A 16,703-nucleotide genomic window follows, 5' to 3' on the forward strand; every position below is an offset into this window, starting at 1 on the left:
ACCGTTCTCAGTGGCACCTAGTATGGGTTCCAATGATACCTGGTAGAATGACTGAACAAAGACACAGGCCAGGGTCTGCCCATCTCTGTAGGCACCAAGACTTGGTTCTGTAGTTCCTGTGTACGGTTGATATTTTAAAGGCAGATTTGTGTTAACCAAACTCATAGGCAGGCAATTTATAAACCAAAATACCAGTCATTAGAGAGAGTAATAAAACTATGCAGTGGGCTGGATGCATCCTGTTCTCTTTCAGGGAAACGACATGGGCACATTATAGCGAGCAATTTGCTTGATGAGCTCGAAGTCAGAACACAAGTGGCCACTATCGCCTCTGTGCCAGAGGCAGGCCAGCGTGTTGCACTTCTTTACAGGGGGATTTCTGCTGGTGGTCAGCAAGGGGATGGAGCAGGGGAAGTATATGGAAGAACTCTAGTTCTTTGGGCTTTCCATTTTAGGCTGCACTTCATATCTGTTAAGAAATTCTTTCTTCAGAGAGAATAACATTAATTTGGTTTTAAGCTTTTCATTGAGATTCACAATCTAGTTTTGGCCCCTTTATGGCTACTGTAGGTAGAATTTGGATGTTCTTGAAACTTCTTAGTCGCCTGCAGGCAGATTATTTTGAGGGACGTTTCACTGGTCCAGAGGCCTGATTGCACTAATTACAAGTAATGCTCAGAAGGTGAGGTAACTCTATTTCAGAGCTCCTTGAGGATGCCCAGTAAGTATTAAGGACATTGTTTTGCAGGGATCAAATCACCTGTTTATTTGTTTTTGAGATATTCTTTGCATTATCAGAATCTTAATTTTTATTCCTTTTCCAGGAGTCTCTTAGCTTCTTGCTATTCTGTGAAATCTTGGCAGGTGGCTTTGTAAACCGATCACTTTCAACTCAGGACTGACCTATAAAGAGAGAATTGCTAAAAAGCAGATCAACCACACAGATGATGATAGAAGAAATGCTTGTTTTTGTGAATATTTTCCCCCCAATCGCATTAAAGATTTTTAGAAGTGATGAAAATGTGCCCTAAGGCTTGGTTGCCTAAACAAATAAATTCTATAATTAAATAATGAAAGCTGTCAGAATCCATAACATGACTTGCAATGAATGGAGAAAGAGGAATTTGTATCATTTAATGTTTAGCAAATGGTCAATAAAAGATGAGTCATGGTCAGGGGCTCTGTATGTCAAACTAAGGAGTATGGAGCATGTCCTGAAGCGGATGGAAGTCATGGAAGACCTTGGAGCAGGGACACGACATGATCAAATGCACATGAGGCCCCTCATCTCAGGGACAGTGAGGATGGAGCAGAAGCGAAAAGAGGTTGGTTGAGATGTTTAGAGAAATAAGCAGGTTGTGAAGACAAGAGGCCTGGAGAGAGTCCTGGGAAATACTGTAAGTGAATACCAGCCATTTGCTTTCAAGTAACAGACAGAAAAAGGAGAACCATGGAGACACCAACACTTACGGATGGATCCAAGAAAGAGCCTACAAAAAAGGACCCTGATCAGCAGTCAGAGGTAGAGAAACAGAGAGAGGACTGCGATGGGAACAGGGGCAGAGTGAGCGGTCAGTGGTTCCAGTCCTTCTGGGGCGTGAAGGAAGAGGACTGCAATGTGCCTTGAATTTGGAGATGCTTTCCAAGACTGGTGTAGTGGATTTGTAGGTAAAGGAAAGGGTCAGAAGTGGGTTGCAGTTTGAAGGAAGAGCAAGGCATTAGGTAGGAGAGAATAGCAGAATGAGTTGTTCGGCTTGTTTTTTACTTTGAGATGGTAGAGAATGAGTGTGAGAAGGAGGAGACAGTGCATGGGAAAAGCTAAAGATCCAGTAAAGAGAAAAATGCAAGGATGGGCCTGGATCTTAGAGGAGACAGGGAGGGATATGATGGCAGGTGGCTTGTCCCTCGGTAAGAGGAGAGACACTATTTTCTCTGAGATAGAAGATGAGGATGGCTTATGGCTAAACATCAGTTCATACCAGGCAGTGTCATTTTTTTCTTCTGAACTAGGATTAAATAAGTTAGGAAGACACAGAATGGTGAAGACAGCAGAACAGTGAATGTGGAAAGTAGCTATTGAAGGAAGTGGAGGGAGGAGGTGGCTGGCAATATGTAATAGAATTGTTAAGGTGAACAAAAGGCCAAACAAAATTGACACTATGAGTTTATCGAAGCCCCAACCCACCTACTGTGTGATTTCTCTCCCCAGCAGTCCTGAGGGCTTAACTACAGGAATGTATTATTCCAGGAGTTCTCCTACTCTCTTATCACAGATTTGCCAGGCAAGTGTGATAAAATATCAAGGGATCTGGGAACTGAGTGCTGGCAAGATGCTGCAAATGCTACCCATGAGCAGACAAGCAATCTCACATAGTGACAAATGGGCAGAGATTGTGGTCTTACAATGGAGCGGTTGGATAGGCATCGGCAGGGCAGTGGAGCCTTCCCAGCATCTGGTCTGGGAGACTTCAAGCACTAACTTGGTCCACGAGGTCTAGGGGAGCTCCAGGAGGGTGGCCACTGTTCCTTCCGTGACGTGTGTTGGGATCACTCTCCACTGTCTTGTTTGGCAGGTCACATGTGGGCTGATTCTTTCTCTTCGCCAGCTAATTCTGGTAAGATGTTGTTACAAGGGGTTTTCATCAGAAAACTGAAATGTAAAAAGTAACAGAGCTGACAGAAACGTAATTGTCATTTTGAACCCACAGAAGTCTGGCCCCAGGGATTTTGGTTCTCACAGCTTATCCGACAGCCCTCCTGACTGCTATGTGTTTTCTCTCCTCAGACCCAAGTGCTCGGACTGCCAACTTCCGTTAGTTTTAGGGGGTCCAGTTTATAGCCTGGACGTCTTCTGCCTGAATGTGAGTTCCTGGCACAGGCTGTGGTGTAGCGTCCTGTGCCATTGCACATTCTTCCTGGTGCCCAGTCCTTGTGGAGGGGCCTTTCCAGCTGGACCCTCAGTAAGCCCTCATGGGGTCATAAGTCAGCCCACACTCGTTTTGTACAGTCTCTTCTTCCACCAGGTCGCCTCTGACTCCAGGTGTTGGGCATTCATACTTTCATCTCAATCAAGTTATCTCTGTCCTCTTTGACATATCTGAGAGATGTTCCCAAATTAGAAGTGAAGGAGGATTCAATCCAATGTCTTCATCCTCAGTGGGTGCCAACTGCACAGGTCATGTCCTCTCTTAACTCAGGACTGAGGAGATTTCTTCTTTTCCTTATCCAAGAGCAAGTAACTCCCTCATGGTTCTCCTCATGAACTCAGGTTCAAGAAACATCTGGTTCTCACTTATCCACACAACAGAGAGGAGAGACTCTCCAGGCTAGTTGGGTGACCTAGCCCTCTCCCTGGAAGACCTCACGCCTCCCCCTTCTCCAGGGATTCCTGACATCTCTGCAGTGTCGGGTCCTCAGGCATTTTAAAACATGGCAGTTATACTATTGATCTGCGTTTCAAACATTGTTGAAAACAACATGAACTGGGGGACCTACCTAAGGGCCGTGAGAGGGGCTATATGCAGACAAACGTTTGAAGTTCATGGATTAGCGTGTGAATGCTTGGACATTTCCTAGAAAGGTTTTCTTTAAATTTTTAAAAAATTTTATTGGGGTGACATTAGTCAACAGGAACATATAGGTTTCATGTGTGGATTATTAATTTACAAAATCTGTATATAGGACCATGTGCCCACCACCCAAAGTCAAATCTTCTCCTGTCACCTCATATTAGGACCCCTTTCTTCCCCCACCCCTCTCCCTCTGGCAGCCACCACACTGCTGTTTGTGTTCATAAGTTTCAGTTTTACATTCCACATATGAGTGAAATCATATAGTTCTTAGCTCTCTCTTTTTGACTTATTTCACTAAAACAACCAGGCAGCCAACCAGATGGGAGATGATATTTGCAAACAGTAGCTCTGACAAAGGTTTAATTTCCAAAATATATAAAGAACTTGTAAAACTCAACACCAAACAAATAAACAACCCAATCAAAATGTGGGCAGAGGACCTGAAAATACACCTCTCCCAAAAAGACATACAAACAGCCAATAGATTTATGAAAAGATGTTCAACCTCACTGGCAATCAGGGAAATGCAAATTAAAACTACAATGAGATACCACCTTACACCAGTTAGAATGGCCATTATCAACAAGGCAAGCAACAACAAGTGTTGGAGAGGATGTGGAAAAAGGGAGCCCTCACTCACTGCTGGTGGGAATGTAGACTGGTACAACCACTATGGAAAGCAGTCTGGCAATTCCTCAAAACATTAACAATAGAGCTACCATAGGATCCTAGGAAGGTTTTAATGACAATAGGTGAAAAGGAAGAAAACTGTGAAGACTCTTTGAATGAAAAGGGGACAGAAGAGAAAGAGAAAGGAGAGAGGAACTCAGTGGGCTTCCTTTTCTGTTCCTTTCACTGGGAAGTGACTTTCCATGGGTGGGAGCAGTTGCCGAGCCCTGTGGGAATAATGACCCATGTGGTTTGAGGAAATAATACAATGATGTGTTTAGGAGAATAAGAACACAGAATTTATTTTGTGACTTCTGTATGCCAGGTGTTTTTAAACACATCTGTATAAACCCTAGTCTCAGTCCATTTGGGTCGCTATAACAGAATACTATAGAAAGGGTGGTTTATAAAGAGCAGACATTTATTTCTCACACTTCTGAAGGCTGAGAAATTCAAGATCCTGACACCTGCAGATCTGGGGTCTGGTGAGGTTCTAATTACTCATATGTGGCCACTTTTCGCTTTCACCTCACAGGCAGAAGGGGGTAAGGACTCTCTCAGGCCGATTTTCTAAGGGCACTAATCCCATTCGCGAAGGCTCCCCCTTCATGAGTGTTATCACCTCCCAGAGCTCCACCTCTGAATACCATCATCTTGGGGAATTTCAACAAGTGAATTTAGGGAGACAAACATTCCATCTATAGCACCCCTATAACTACTTTATTGAGTAAAGATTTTTAAAAGAAAACCTTCAGGTTCAAAGACCACAGCCAGCGAGGGGAGCCCAGGTTCAAAGGCTGGTCCTGGTGACCCTTAAGATGCTGTTTCTTTTTCTTCTGATTTCATTCTCTCACTAGAGGCCCGGTGCATGAAATTCGTGCATGGGGGAGGGGTGCAGGGGGTGTTAGTGTGTGTCCCTCAGCCCAACCTGCACCCTCTCCAATCTGGGATCTCTCTCACAATCCAGGACTGCTGGCTCCCAAGCGCTCGCCTGCCTGATTGCCCCTAACCACTTCTGCCTGCCAGCCTGATCACCCCCTAACCACTCCCCTGCCAGACTGGTCACCCATAACTGCCCTCCCTTGCTGGCCTGCTTGCCCCCAACTGCCCTCCCTGTGGGCCCAGTCACCCCTAACTGCCCTCCCTTGCCAGCCTGGTCACTCCCAAGTACCCTCCCCTGCTGGCCCGGTCACCCCTAACTGCCCTCCCTTGCCAGCCTGGTTGCCCCCAACAGCCTCCCCTGCAGGCCTGGTCACCCCTAACTGCCCTCTCCTGCTGGCCTGGTCACCCCCAACTGCCCTCTCCTGCTGGCCCGGTCACCCCTAACTGCCCTCCCTTGCCAGCCTGGTTGCCCCCAACAGCCTCCCCTGCAGGCCTGGTCACCCCTAACTGCCCTCTCCTGCAGGCCTGGTCACCCCTAACTGCCTTCTCTTGCTGGCCCGGTCACCCCTAACTGCCCTCCCTTGCCAGCCTGGTTGCTCCCAACAGCCTCCCCTGCAGGCCTGGTCACCCCTAACTGCCCTCTCCTGCTGGCCTGGTCGCCCCCAACTGCCCTCCCCTGAAGGGCTGGTCCCTCCCAACTGCCCTCCCCTGCAGACCTGGTCGCTCCCAACTGCCTTCCCCTGCAGGCCTTGTCCCTCCCAACTGCCCTCCCCTGCAGGCCTTGTCCCTCCCAACTGCCCTCCTTTGCAGGCCTGGTTCCCCCCAACTGCCCTCCCCTGCTGGCCTGGTCCCCTGCAACTGCCCTCCCCTGCTGGCCTGATCATCCCCAACTGCCCTCCCTTGCAGGCCTGGTCCCTCCCAACTGCCCTTCCCTGCTGACCATCTTGTGGTGGCCATCTTGTGTCCACATAGGGGCGGCCATCTTGTGTGTTGGAGTGATGGTCAATTTGCATATTACCTCTTTATTATATAGGATTATTATATAGGATTGCCACTTTACCCCTGACACTTCACTTGCCTTCCATGCGTCATCTGTGATTTAGTTGGGCAAAACTGTGTTGACTTTTTATTAACAAAGATACTCTCCAATTTAAAGAAAGTTATATGACATTAAATCCTATGGGTGCTTGCTTGTTACAGTTTTACAATTCAATATTGCAAAGCCATCATAATTCAAAGCACTGCTGGCTTGGTAATTCACTTCATTAACGGTGCTGCCCGAATAAAATACACAGCCAATTAGAAATAAACAAATCCTTGGGAAGTATGATTACACATTCAGGAAGCCAGAAGGTGAGGCATGCAGACAGAAGGAGGGAGATGAAGGAAGGCAGTGGGGGAGGGGAGAAAAATCATATCAGGATAAAGAGGGATTTTATGAGCCCATATGTAATCTTTGCAGTGTTTTGGGAAGGCATTTCTGAGAAATATTGGAGAATTAATTGTGGAACTTTCTTGTTTATATCTCTGCCTGTACATCTCCTGCTCCCTCACCTCCCATATCCAATTTATTTTGAAGTCCTGTCAGTCTTATCTCCAGAATAGATCTTACATCTGGTAGTTGCTCTCAGGCTGCTGGGCAGCGTGGTGCCCAGGGCCACATCTGTATGCTCTCTTTCTGGGCACTCAGGACGGGCGCTCTTTTCTGACTCCCACATTGCAATCAGGCCGGGCATGTGACTAGTTCTGGCCGGGCTAGAGCATTCAGACCCAGGGTAAGGCTGCATCCGGCATCTTCTGCTGCAGCAGTGATGGAAGCAGGCTGTTGAAATGAAGGTGCACAGCTGCCCTGGAAAGCCGCTCAGTCATGCAGTGGGCATTTCATGAGCAAGTAACAGAGTTTTGTCATGTAAAACAACTATGAGTTGGGTGTTTTTTATGACATCATAGTCTCAGTGGCCATCACCTCTCTCCTAGAACCCTGATAACTTTATCACATTTTCTGTATCCTACTTCCTCTCATTTCATTCTTCTCTGTAGTGAACCTCTTAAAACATATGTTGGGTCACATCACTCTCCTGCCCCAAACCTTCTATTGCTTCTATTGTTCACCAGGCCTGTGTGCTCTGGCCCCTACTTACTCCAAACACCCGTTAGCCTTTAGCTGTGAGACCCACCTGCCTTCTTCCAATTCCTCAAACATTCTGGGTTACTCCCCATTCTGGGGCCTTTGCACATGCTTTTCCCTCTGCCTGAATGTCCCCCTCCCCGTCCCCCAAACACACACTTTCCAAAGTTCATCTAGCTCATTTGGATTATCCTTGAGATCATCACATAAAGGATACCATCTCAGGGGCCCCTCAGTATGCAGGGGTCTCCCCATTTCTCTCCTCCAAGGCACCCACTGCTATTTTAATGATTCTAATCACAGCTCAAAATTCTATACTATATTCATTTGTGTGGTTTTTTTGTTTGAAGAATCTTTCTCCCTAACCAGACTGCAAGCTCCACTAGGGAAAGGGACCATGATTGTTTTATCCACCACCACATCCTAAGCATCCTGAGCCTGGCCCCAAGCCCATATTAAATTGTCTTCGGCAAATGCCTTCAGGATGGTCAAATAAATGGATTAACAGTGGTCGGGTTGTATGAACAATTTGAAGGCTAAGGAAAATGATATGTTACATGTTTTTGAGCATTTACTATATCAGGCATGGTGTCAAGTGCTTTACATCCATTTCTATGTCATTGTACATATCATGACAATAACACTATGAGGGAAGGACTAGAGATGTGGAAACTGATGCCTGGAGTGGTTCAGTAGCACGCACATGTCCACGAGTCTTATAGGTAGCCTGACTCCATAACCCTTTGCTTTTTTGCTGTAGTTAGTCCTTATTGGATGGTATTTTTCCATTGATTTTTGATAGAGTGGAAGGGAGGGAATGAGAGAAACATGGATGTGAGAGAGATACATTGATTGATTGATTGACTGCCTCCCACACATGCCAGATTGAACCTGCAATCCAGGTATGTGCCCTTGAGTGGGAATCGAACCTGAGACCCTCTGGTGCTCTGGCTGACGCTCTAACTACTGAGAAACTCTGGCCAGGGCCTTACTTTTTGATTTGGTTTTGTTCCAGCTCCAGTTTTTCAAGTTCATAAAGCAATAGCTGTTAGGAGGTTGCTATTGCAAAAGGCCCTATTTCATGGCTACTATAATAATCAAAGGCCAGATTTACTTTGTATCTTTCTGGAGAGAACTGTTGATCTCCTTTGTCTGCATGCCTCCTACCAGCGACATCTTTTAAAAATAAAGTCTGCTCACACACACAATGGTTAAACTGTTCAATAACACATTCATTGCACACAATAACCTCAAAATAGGAAAACATGAAATGTAACATTTTCCAAAGGAGTTCTTTACTTTTTGACATTATAGTGTGAGATTTTTTTTTAGACCCAATAGAATTGAAAATATCAATTTCCTTTTCCACCGAGAAATCTGATAATGGAATACACACCATACTTCATTTGAGCACACTTTAGCAATTAAATCTGGTTTCTGTTAACAGCATCTTGTAAGCTCTCATTTTAAATCAACCTTTCTTTAAAATCTCTTCCATGAAACAGCACCTACCTGAATAAGTTGCTCCAGCCGACGGAGAGGTGCACAAATCTGCAAGATGGCTTCCAGACGCTCTCTAACAAGACAAAAAGGTAAGTTCTACACTTTTATATTCTAAATATTTTATAGCATGTTTGAAATCATCTGGAAACTAAGACTGTGTTCCTGCTCAGGCCTGACCTTGAGCTTGGATGCTCCCGTGTGTGAGGAGGACAGGCCAGGAGCCGAACAGTGCGGCCCAGGGTCAGTCAGACCCTGGCGGCAGGGACTCAACCTGCCCTGGGTCCACATTCAGTAAGAACTCTGTGCAGTTCTGCAGGCTGAACTTCATAGGCCCTCAATCTTTTTAAGAACCCTGTAAACACTCTGGACCTGATTTTAGAAAAATGCACACTTATATTAAAGTGCTTACAATCCCAAAGGATTAGCAGATGTACCCCAAATCCCGGCTGTGGCTCACTTCCCCACACCTGCTTACAACCTTGTATTTCTAAAGTGTTCTGGACACCGTCTTCTCCAAACTGGAGAAAGGAGATCTAAAAGCTACAGAGCTTCAGACATAGAAACGCCGAGGTGGCCTGGGGTCTCATGTTGGAAGGAACCGAGGCTGACGTTGCTGGCCAAGAAGGCTCCTTTGGGGTGGGGCCTGTGGTTACACCTGTGATCTCCCTTAAAAAAACTCACCACAGTTGCATTTTGCTGTGGGCTTGACCGACAAAGGTGGACGGTTATTCAGGCAAGAGGGACAGCAAGTTTCCTAGGCCAGTTCATGCAGGGGGCCCAGTGACCTTCCCTCCTCCATTTTGTTACATATTTTCTCTTTTTCCCCCAGAAAATCTCTCTCTCTCTCTCTCTCTCTCTCTCTCTCTCTCTCTCTCTCTCTCTCACACACACACACACACACACACACACACACACACACACTTCTTCCTCTTTTAAATATAAACATAGTGTTTGTGGGAGGAAGGAGTTAAAAAGGCTGCCTGAAATCCATTCACTCCCTTCCCTGGGGGTGTGGGAGGTTGTGTGGGGAGAAACCAAGGTAGGCAACCTGGGCTAATCTCTTTTTAACTGCACCTCTGGGGTATGGGCTAATGATAGCTGCTGGGAGAGAGTCCTTATTGGTTGAGAACCCCTAACAGGCTGTTCCCTGCCTTGGGATTATTTACAGTAAATGGGACCCAGGATTTCTGAGGCAGGTCTCCTGGAGAGTGGCTCCTAGGCCATCCAAGTCTCTGGGGAAAAGGGAAATGTGCCGTAGTTTAAATGTTCCTGCTGTGCCAGGGACCCCACGGACCTCACTTTGAGACCTCGCCTACTGTTCTAAGCCACAGTGCGTGCCCAGTGCAGGAAGACAGGACCAGGGAGCATCCTGGCTGTCCCAGGCTCCTCTCCGCTTTGTCTGAGACTCTCCACTGACTGGATCCTTGAAATCAGTAGGAAAGCCTGATACTGGGCGAGATCTCTGATTTTGATTAGTCTGGTTGGACAATCCAATCCTGTATGTTAGCTCAGTTTATTAAAAAAGGATAGCCCTATTCCAATTTTTGATTCCTTTTCCTTAAATTCCAGCGGATGGGCCCCAAGCTTCCTGGAGAAGCGGCCTGTGCTGAGGACCTTCCATTTGCCACACCTGACCCACTTTTCTCTCTTCACTATGGTTTTGTCTGGGTCATTCTTTGCTCTGGGAGGCCAACCTACAAGGACTTTAATCTATAGGCTCCTTTGTGACTTGGTTTTCCTTGGATTTGACCCAGATAGGAGCACTAGAAATTGATCAGAAAAAGGGAATAAGGAAAGAAGCTTTCTTATTGTGGTGTTCCTCCAGGTCAGTTACATCCTTGACTGAAGGAAGCTGTTGCATTGTGAATGAAAGCCTTGACTTTGTTAGATTCCCCTCCCATCCCCTCCCCTCCCCCTCCCCTCCCCTCCCCTCCCCTCCCCCTCCCCTCCCCTCCCCTCCCCTCCCCTCCCCTCCCCTTCCCTCCCTTCCCCTCTCCTCCCCTCCCCTGGATTCCTTAGCTTAGGTATAGGCTATAAATAGTCCCCTGATACTGTACATGGATTTCCCTACAATTGGCTCACACTTTTAGGGAATACCCCTTCTTTAAGCTTTTCTTAAATGACACAATTTGGGCCATCATTCCTGTCAGGACCCTCGCTTACTGCACAGATGGCAAGAATGAACACTTGCCAATGCTTCTCTTCTCAAACAATAAATTCATTGGATTTGGGGATGGATTTTAAGTAGCTCATGCATTATATAGGGGACTACACATCTGTTTTGATCATATTGGAGCCATTTGTTGTTGTTTGTTGAGCTCTTTCTGAAACTTTTCCTGAGGAGCTCAAATTCGAAACCTCTTGCAGATAAATGGCATCACGCCTCATGAAGAGTAGAACTTGGAAAAATTGGTCCTTGCTCTACCTTCCCCTGTGACAAGCCAGTTGTACTCCTTGCCCAACATGTGAATCAGTGTGTGAAAGTTGCCTTTGACTCTTAAACTCTCTTTCTGACATGAACTATTTTTGCACCTCAAAGTGACAAAAGTCCTCAACATAAGGCTGGTCCATAGCTGTGCCTTGGAACAAAACACTTGGGTCAGCATGGGGAGGGGGAATTCTTGCATCCTGGAAGGTATTCTTTTCTAAGGCAGAGAATTTTACAGCTCTTTTATGTGCATCCATAAAAATGGTTAACTGTAGGATGCTAATGAAAATGCCTGTGCATATGCTCTCATGTTTGCTCTCTCGCTTTTTTTCTGTTGTTTTGTGTTTGATACTAAGACCTTTTCTGGGCTATTCTTTAGGGGACGGCTTTCCAGTACACACACAGTTTTCAGCTGCTCGTGTAATTAGCTGCACTGGTATTCTGTTCAGCAAAGGTCCAGAGAGAGCAGGCACGGATTGCCCATTGTGGTGAATGTTATTTTGCACACAGGAGACTAATTTTTTCAGTCATATTGTCATTATCAGGAATTGTGCGTTCTGCCACCACTGCTATTGCAGACTTACAGGGAACAATCAGGAAAGCTATTCAGTGTGTGGTGATAAAAAGTAATTTCATTTTCTTAGAAATAATTATTTAGCTCTTTTTTTGTCATGGTCTGTTGAAGTCTTAGACTTTTCTCTTTCTTCAGCCAATTTGTCCCCTTCAGATAGCTAACACAGAACTTAGGGAGACAGAGTTGTAGTGGGAGAGGAACAGTGCTCCATTTCTCCACTGGCCTTCACTATATTTTTGAGTCAACAGTTGCCATTCTGAGGAATAGGATACTATGTATCACAATTTTTTATTTTCTGTTTAAGGAGACTATGAACTCCAAAGGGCTTATTCACAATTATTCTATTCCTGGTGTCAATCACAGACACAGCATATAGTTGTTGCTCAGTAAATATTTGCTGAATACACTGATGGATGAATAAATATACTTCTTAAGTCTTCAAAGCATTTTTCTCTACCATCTCTAATTTCTAGCTCTAAAAATAGTGTCCTGAAATCCATAAACTTCTATTCCTTTTTTGAAACTACTTTGTAACTTCTGTCTTTCTCATACTTTGAGTCTTCAGTTTTTCATTGTTTTCCTTCCTTATCCTTTCCCCTTGAATGTTTCTCTGGGTTTCTTCAACCCAATCTTTTCCACCAGTTATCTCACAGATAAAATATGATACTATGTTAAAAATGCTAGGTAGCCACCTTAGCACCGCTTATTTTCAACATGGCAAAGATTATTTGTAATTTTTTCTGGCTATATGTTTACCAAAATGATAATTGTCTGAATAACCAACCTTTCCATCTTAGTCCACATTGCTTCAGACCAATGAACTGATTTTTCTTTTAAAAAATATAATTATTATTGATTTCAGAGAAGAAGGGAGAGAGAGAGAGAGATAGAAACATCAATGATGAGAGAGAATCATCAGTCAGCTGCCTTCTGCATGCCCCCTATTGGGAATAGAGCCCCCAACCCAGGCATAACTTCCTGGTTCATAGGTATATGCTCAACCACTGAGCCACACTGTCCAGGCCAATGAACTACTTTTTCTAAGAGCAGGTACTTTTAGGGGTTGACCCAGGAAATGAACTCATTTCTCCCCTCCTGGGTTTTTCTGCTCTGTGTCTGAGCCTTTTTCTTCCTTGTGCTGCTCTTCTATTTTCCCAGATGATCTTAGATCCTGAGAATATTTACAATTATACTTGTTTGATGTCTGCCATTTGGTCAGGGTAGATGAACTACTCTACCAAAATCTTCTAAAACACAATCTTATAACACAAAATTTTATTCCTTCTCATACAACATTCAATATAGATATTCTTTCTCGATTAGGCAACTCTCCTAATATTGACTTAGGGATTCTGGTTCCTTCCATCTTACATGGTAGCCATCTTCAGCAGATGTTCCCAGGCTTGTGGGCGAATATGAAGATGCTATGGAGAAAGCACACACAGCTTGGAGGAGACACACATCACTTCCATTGTTTGGAACTGGACCACCTAGATGTTTGTGGTCATGTGACTGGTTTTGGCCAATAGAATGTGAATGGAGTTTGTGTGTGGTTGGCATCGGGAAACGTAGTGCCTGGCTGGGAAGCTGCTTAAAGCAACAACTTACTATGAAAGGAAGCACCAATCAGCAGTGGTAAACCAGATTCATCTGCCACATATACAGGGTGTCCAAAAAAATGTAACACACTTCAACAGCTGATAGCTCAATTTTGAAAATGAAATGTATTTTTTAAAAATATTTTTATTGATTTGAGAGAGGAAGAGAGAGGGAAAGAGAGATAGACACATAAATGATAGAGAGAATCATTGATCAGCTGCCTCCTGCACGCCCCCTACCTGGGAACCGAGCCCACAACCTAGGCATGTGCCCTTGACTGGAATTGAACCTGGGACCCTTCAGTCCACAGGCCGATGCTCTATCCACTGAGCAAAACTGGCTAGGGCTGACATGTATTTTAATAAACATTGCCTTTATAATTATTCATTTTTTGAGGACACCCTATATTAAATAGCTCCACCATTCTCATCATTCTATTGACTATAGGCCACTAAAGTGTTTCTTAAAGGTAGAAGAAAACATTTTTTTTTAAACAACAGCAACCTCATATCTTTTAAAAAAGTATTTATTGTTGAAAGTATTACAGATGTCCCCCTTCGTTCCCACACCAACACTGACTCATTGTACACATGTGACTTCTGGGAAAGTGGAGCTGACATTTCACAGGACAGTCAACCAGAGACAGCTTGTCGTGACATTAGAGAACTGATTTGAGCTTGACAAGGATTACAGTGAAATGCCATTGGAACTCAACAAATTCCCCCAGAGAGCTATTCGTCGCAAAAACAAGAGGATATAAAAATCAGTAGTACAAATTCTCATAAAACTAGGAAAACCCTCTCCTTTTATGACACCTTGAGCTTACATAAAGATTGAGTTTTAGTTTTTCTTCCCTTTTCTCTAAGTTAAATACAGTTCAGTTTGTTTTTATTTAGCACCTTTCTGACTGTATAGCCAAAGCTTTAAAACAGTGGTTCTCAACCTTTCTAATGCCGCGACCCTTTAATAGTTTCTCATGTTGTGGTGACCCCCAACCATACAATTATTTTCGTTGCTATTTCATAACTGTAATTTTGCTACTGTTGATGAATCATAATGTAAATATCTATGATTCATAACAGTAGCAAAATTACAGTTATGAAGTAGCAATGAAAATAATTGTATGGTTGGGGGTCACCACAACATGAGGAACTGTATTAAAGGGTCGCGGCATTAGAAAGGTTGAGAACCACTGCTTTAAAATAAAGAAAAGAAACATTTAATGAAATGGAGTTAGACACATGCTAACCCCAGGGAGAATCTTCTAAGTGCACTGCTCCCTTTAAAAGTTTAAGACAGGAAATCTTGTATTTCAGAGGTCCTGAACTTCCTAGGGTAGCCTAATTATCACTAAGGAAGGAAGGAAGATCCGTGCCATACAAGTGCTTTCTCCCTTTTGGAAATGTTTCACCATCTCGGTCTCTGTCTCATTCTCTCTCTCATGCACACACTAATTAAATTGGGGAATTCCCAGGAGCATACAGATAATGTTATTTATTTTGACAAGAATTTACAGTTTGTTAAAGGAAAGATAAGATATGGCATTTATAAACAATCATAATTATAATACATCTCAACAGATGCAGGAAGCAGTTTTTTTTCACGGCTGAAATATGGCCTCATGGGTTCCCCACATCTGGGTCTTGCACACCAGGCTGGGTTAGTTATGTATGGAAAGGGATGATAGCTCATGACCAGACCACATTCTTCTTTTGCCACACCAAATGGACAAGGGAGTTACTAAAAATGGAGGGGAAGAGAGAAGCAATTCACACTGTGAACATGACCTGCCTTGTGAATGGCCTCTCTGGCAAAATTAAATGTAGCAAGAAAAGATGCTGTCTGTTAAATGAAAGGTGATAAACAAAATTCATCAGGTAGATGTGGAGATCCTATAACCTGGCAGAGTACAGGCGAGACATATGCCCTCTGCATACACAGTGTGCAACTACTACCGGGACCCAGTGAGGGCCCATTCCCTGTCTCAGCACTAGAGCGTAAAAAACAAAGATTCCAGGCAGGAGCAAATACATTGTTTATCTGTTAATGAGAATGGGGAGCTCAAACTACAGAAAGGTACCAAAAAGGCCCTTTTGAATTTACTCCCTAAAGGTACCTGAAAACACAAGCTCACATAAACAGGATTAAAAATATAAGGAGGCAAGATAATTGAAATAATATCTATTTTTTAGGGTAATTGTTAAGGATTTAATTAAATAATGCATGGATGCGTTTACCATGAAATAGCAATAACCAGTAACTGCCAAGAAATTTGTGGTCTTTATGATTTGAGCAAAGACCCCACCCTCTCCCAGCAGGCTGGTAAATTGTTTAGACAAACAGCTAAAGTCAAATACTGAACTCAGATTCCAGTGAACAAAATTTTATAAAAGCCCTATTAATGGGTTTGCACAGGCATCTTTCTGTCAAACATTATCCTGTCTCAACAACATTTTAAGTGGCAGGAAAGGCCGCAGCAGCACCTTGCTCACCATTGCTATTCTTTCCTTTTCCCTCGCCTACCAGAGCGGGCACACCCTGGCTGAAATTGGAACTCATCTGAGCTTGGCTCCTGGAGGTGATAGGAGTGACTCTGGGGAAGGTGGGAAGACAGGAAGCCAAACTCCCCTGGTTCTGCCAGAACTGTGCGTGATAAGCAGCACCGCCACATCAGACAGCAGGCCAAGGTGTGAATTTGGCATTCAGGATCATGTTAATGTGTAAGGTGATACAGAGAGATGGTATAAAGTTAGGGTTACCCTGTGTTAGGTGCACAATCGCCATTGGTTCACCTGCCAGCACTTTCGGAAGGATCAGTTTATAATCAGGGCCTTGTTTGGGGTGGCAGTGGGGAGTGATTTGTTCTGATCTCAGGAAAGAAAAGCAAGTAGTATCTGGAGAGCTCCCAGGAGCCCAGACCTCTGTGTGAGCACCATGGCTGAGGGTGACCGAAGGGTAAAGATCCCTTTAAGGGCACAAAACCCTGGACACAAAAGGTTGGTGAGGGTCATGAGCTCGCCTTCTCCATAGATTAGCCTGGATTCAAGCCATCCTACTTTGACAGTCTTTCATTTCATTTATAAATGAGTAGTTATGGAGGAGGATCGAGGCTCAGACTTCCTTCTCGCAGCTTTTCTTTGCTGAAGCAAAGGGAAAAATAAGACGAGTATCCTGTAAAGCTGAATGTCACCATAGGGAACACTGCTATTTTTGATGTGAGGCCACTCTTAATACAAGCAAAACCAAGCAGGCTTGCTCCCTGGATTGCTTAGGACAGAAAATAGGTAGTTTATATCCAGGAGCAAACTCAGGCTGCAGAGTCCGGAAAACCTGAGTGTGAGTCCTGGG

At 44.4% G+C, this 16,703-nt stretch overlaps 1 protein-coding gene across 1 annotated transcript in view; it reads left to right on the top strand.

The window, feature by feature from the left end:
* The window catches only part of ST8SIA6 (ST8 alpha-N-acetyl-neuraminide alpha-2,8-sialyltransferase 6), a gene marked incomplete at its 5' end in the record, with an annotated part of 153,273 nt that overhangs the window by 38,420 nt on the left and 98,150 nt on the right, over window positions 1–16,703 (top strand). The window contains one exon of the mRNA XM_080664368.1: window positions 8,757–8,843. Coding sequence (XP_080520494.1) covers window positions 8,757–8,843 — 87 coding nt within the window. The remainder of the gene's footprint in view (window positions 1–8,756; window positions 8,844–16,703) is intronic.

Source organism: Plecotus auritus (genome assembly GCF_963455305.1).
Source record: "Plecotus auritus genome assembly, chromosome: 1".
NCBI classification, from domain to species: Eukaryota; Metazoa; Chordata; class Mammalia; order Chiroptera; family Vespertilionidae; genus Plecotus; species Plecotus auritus.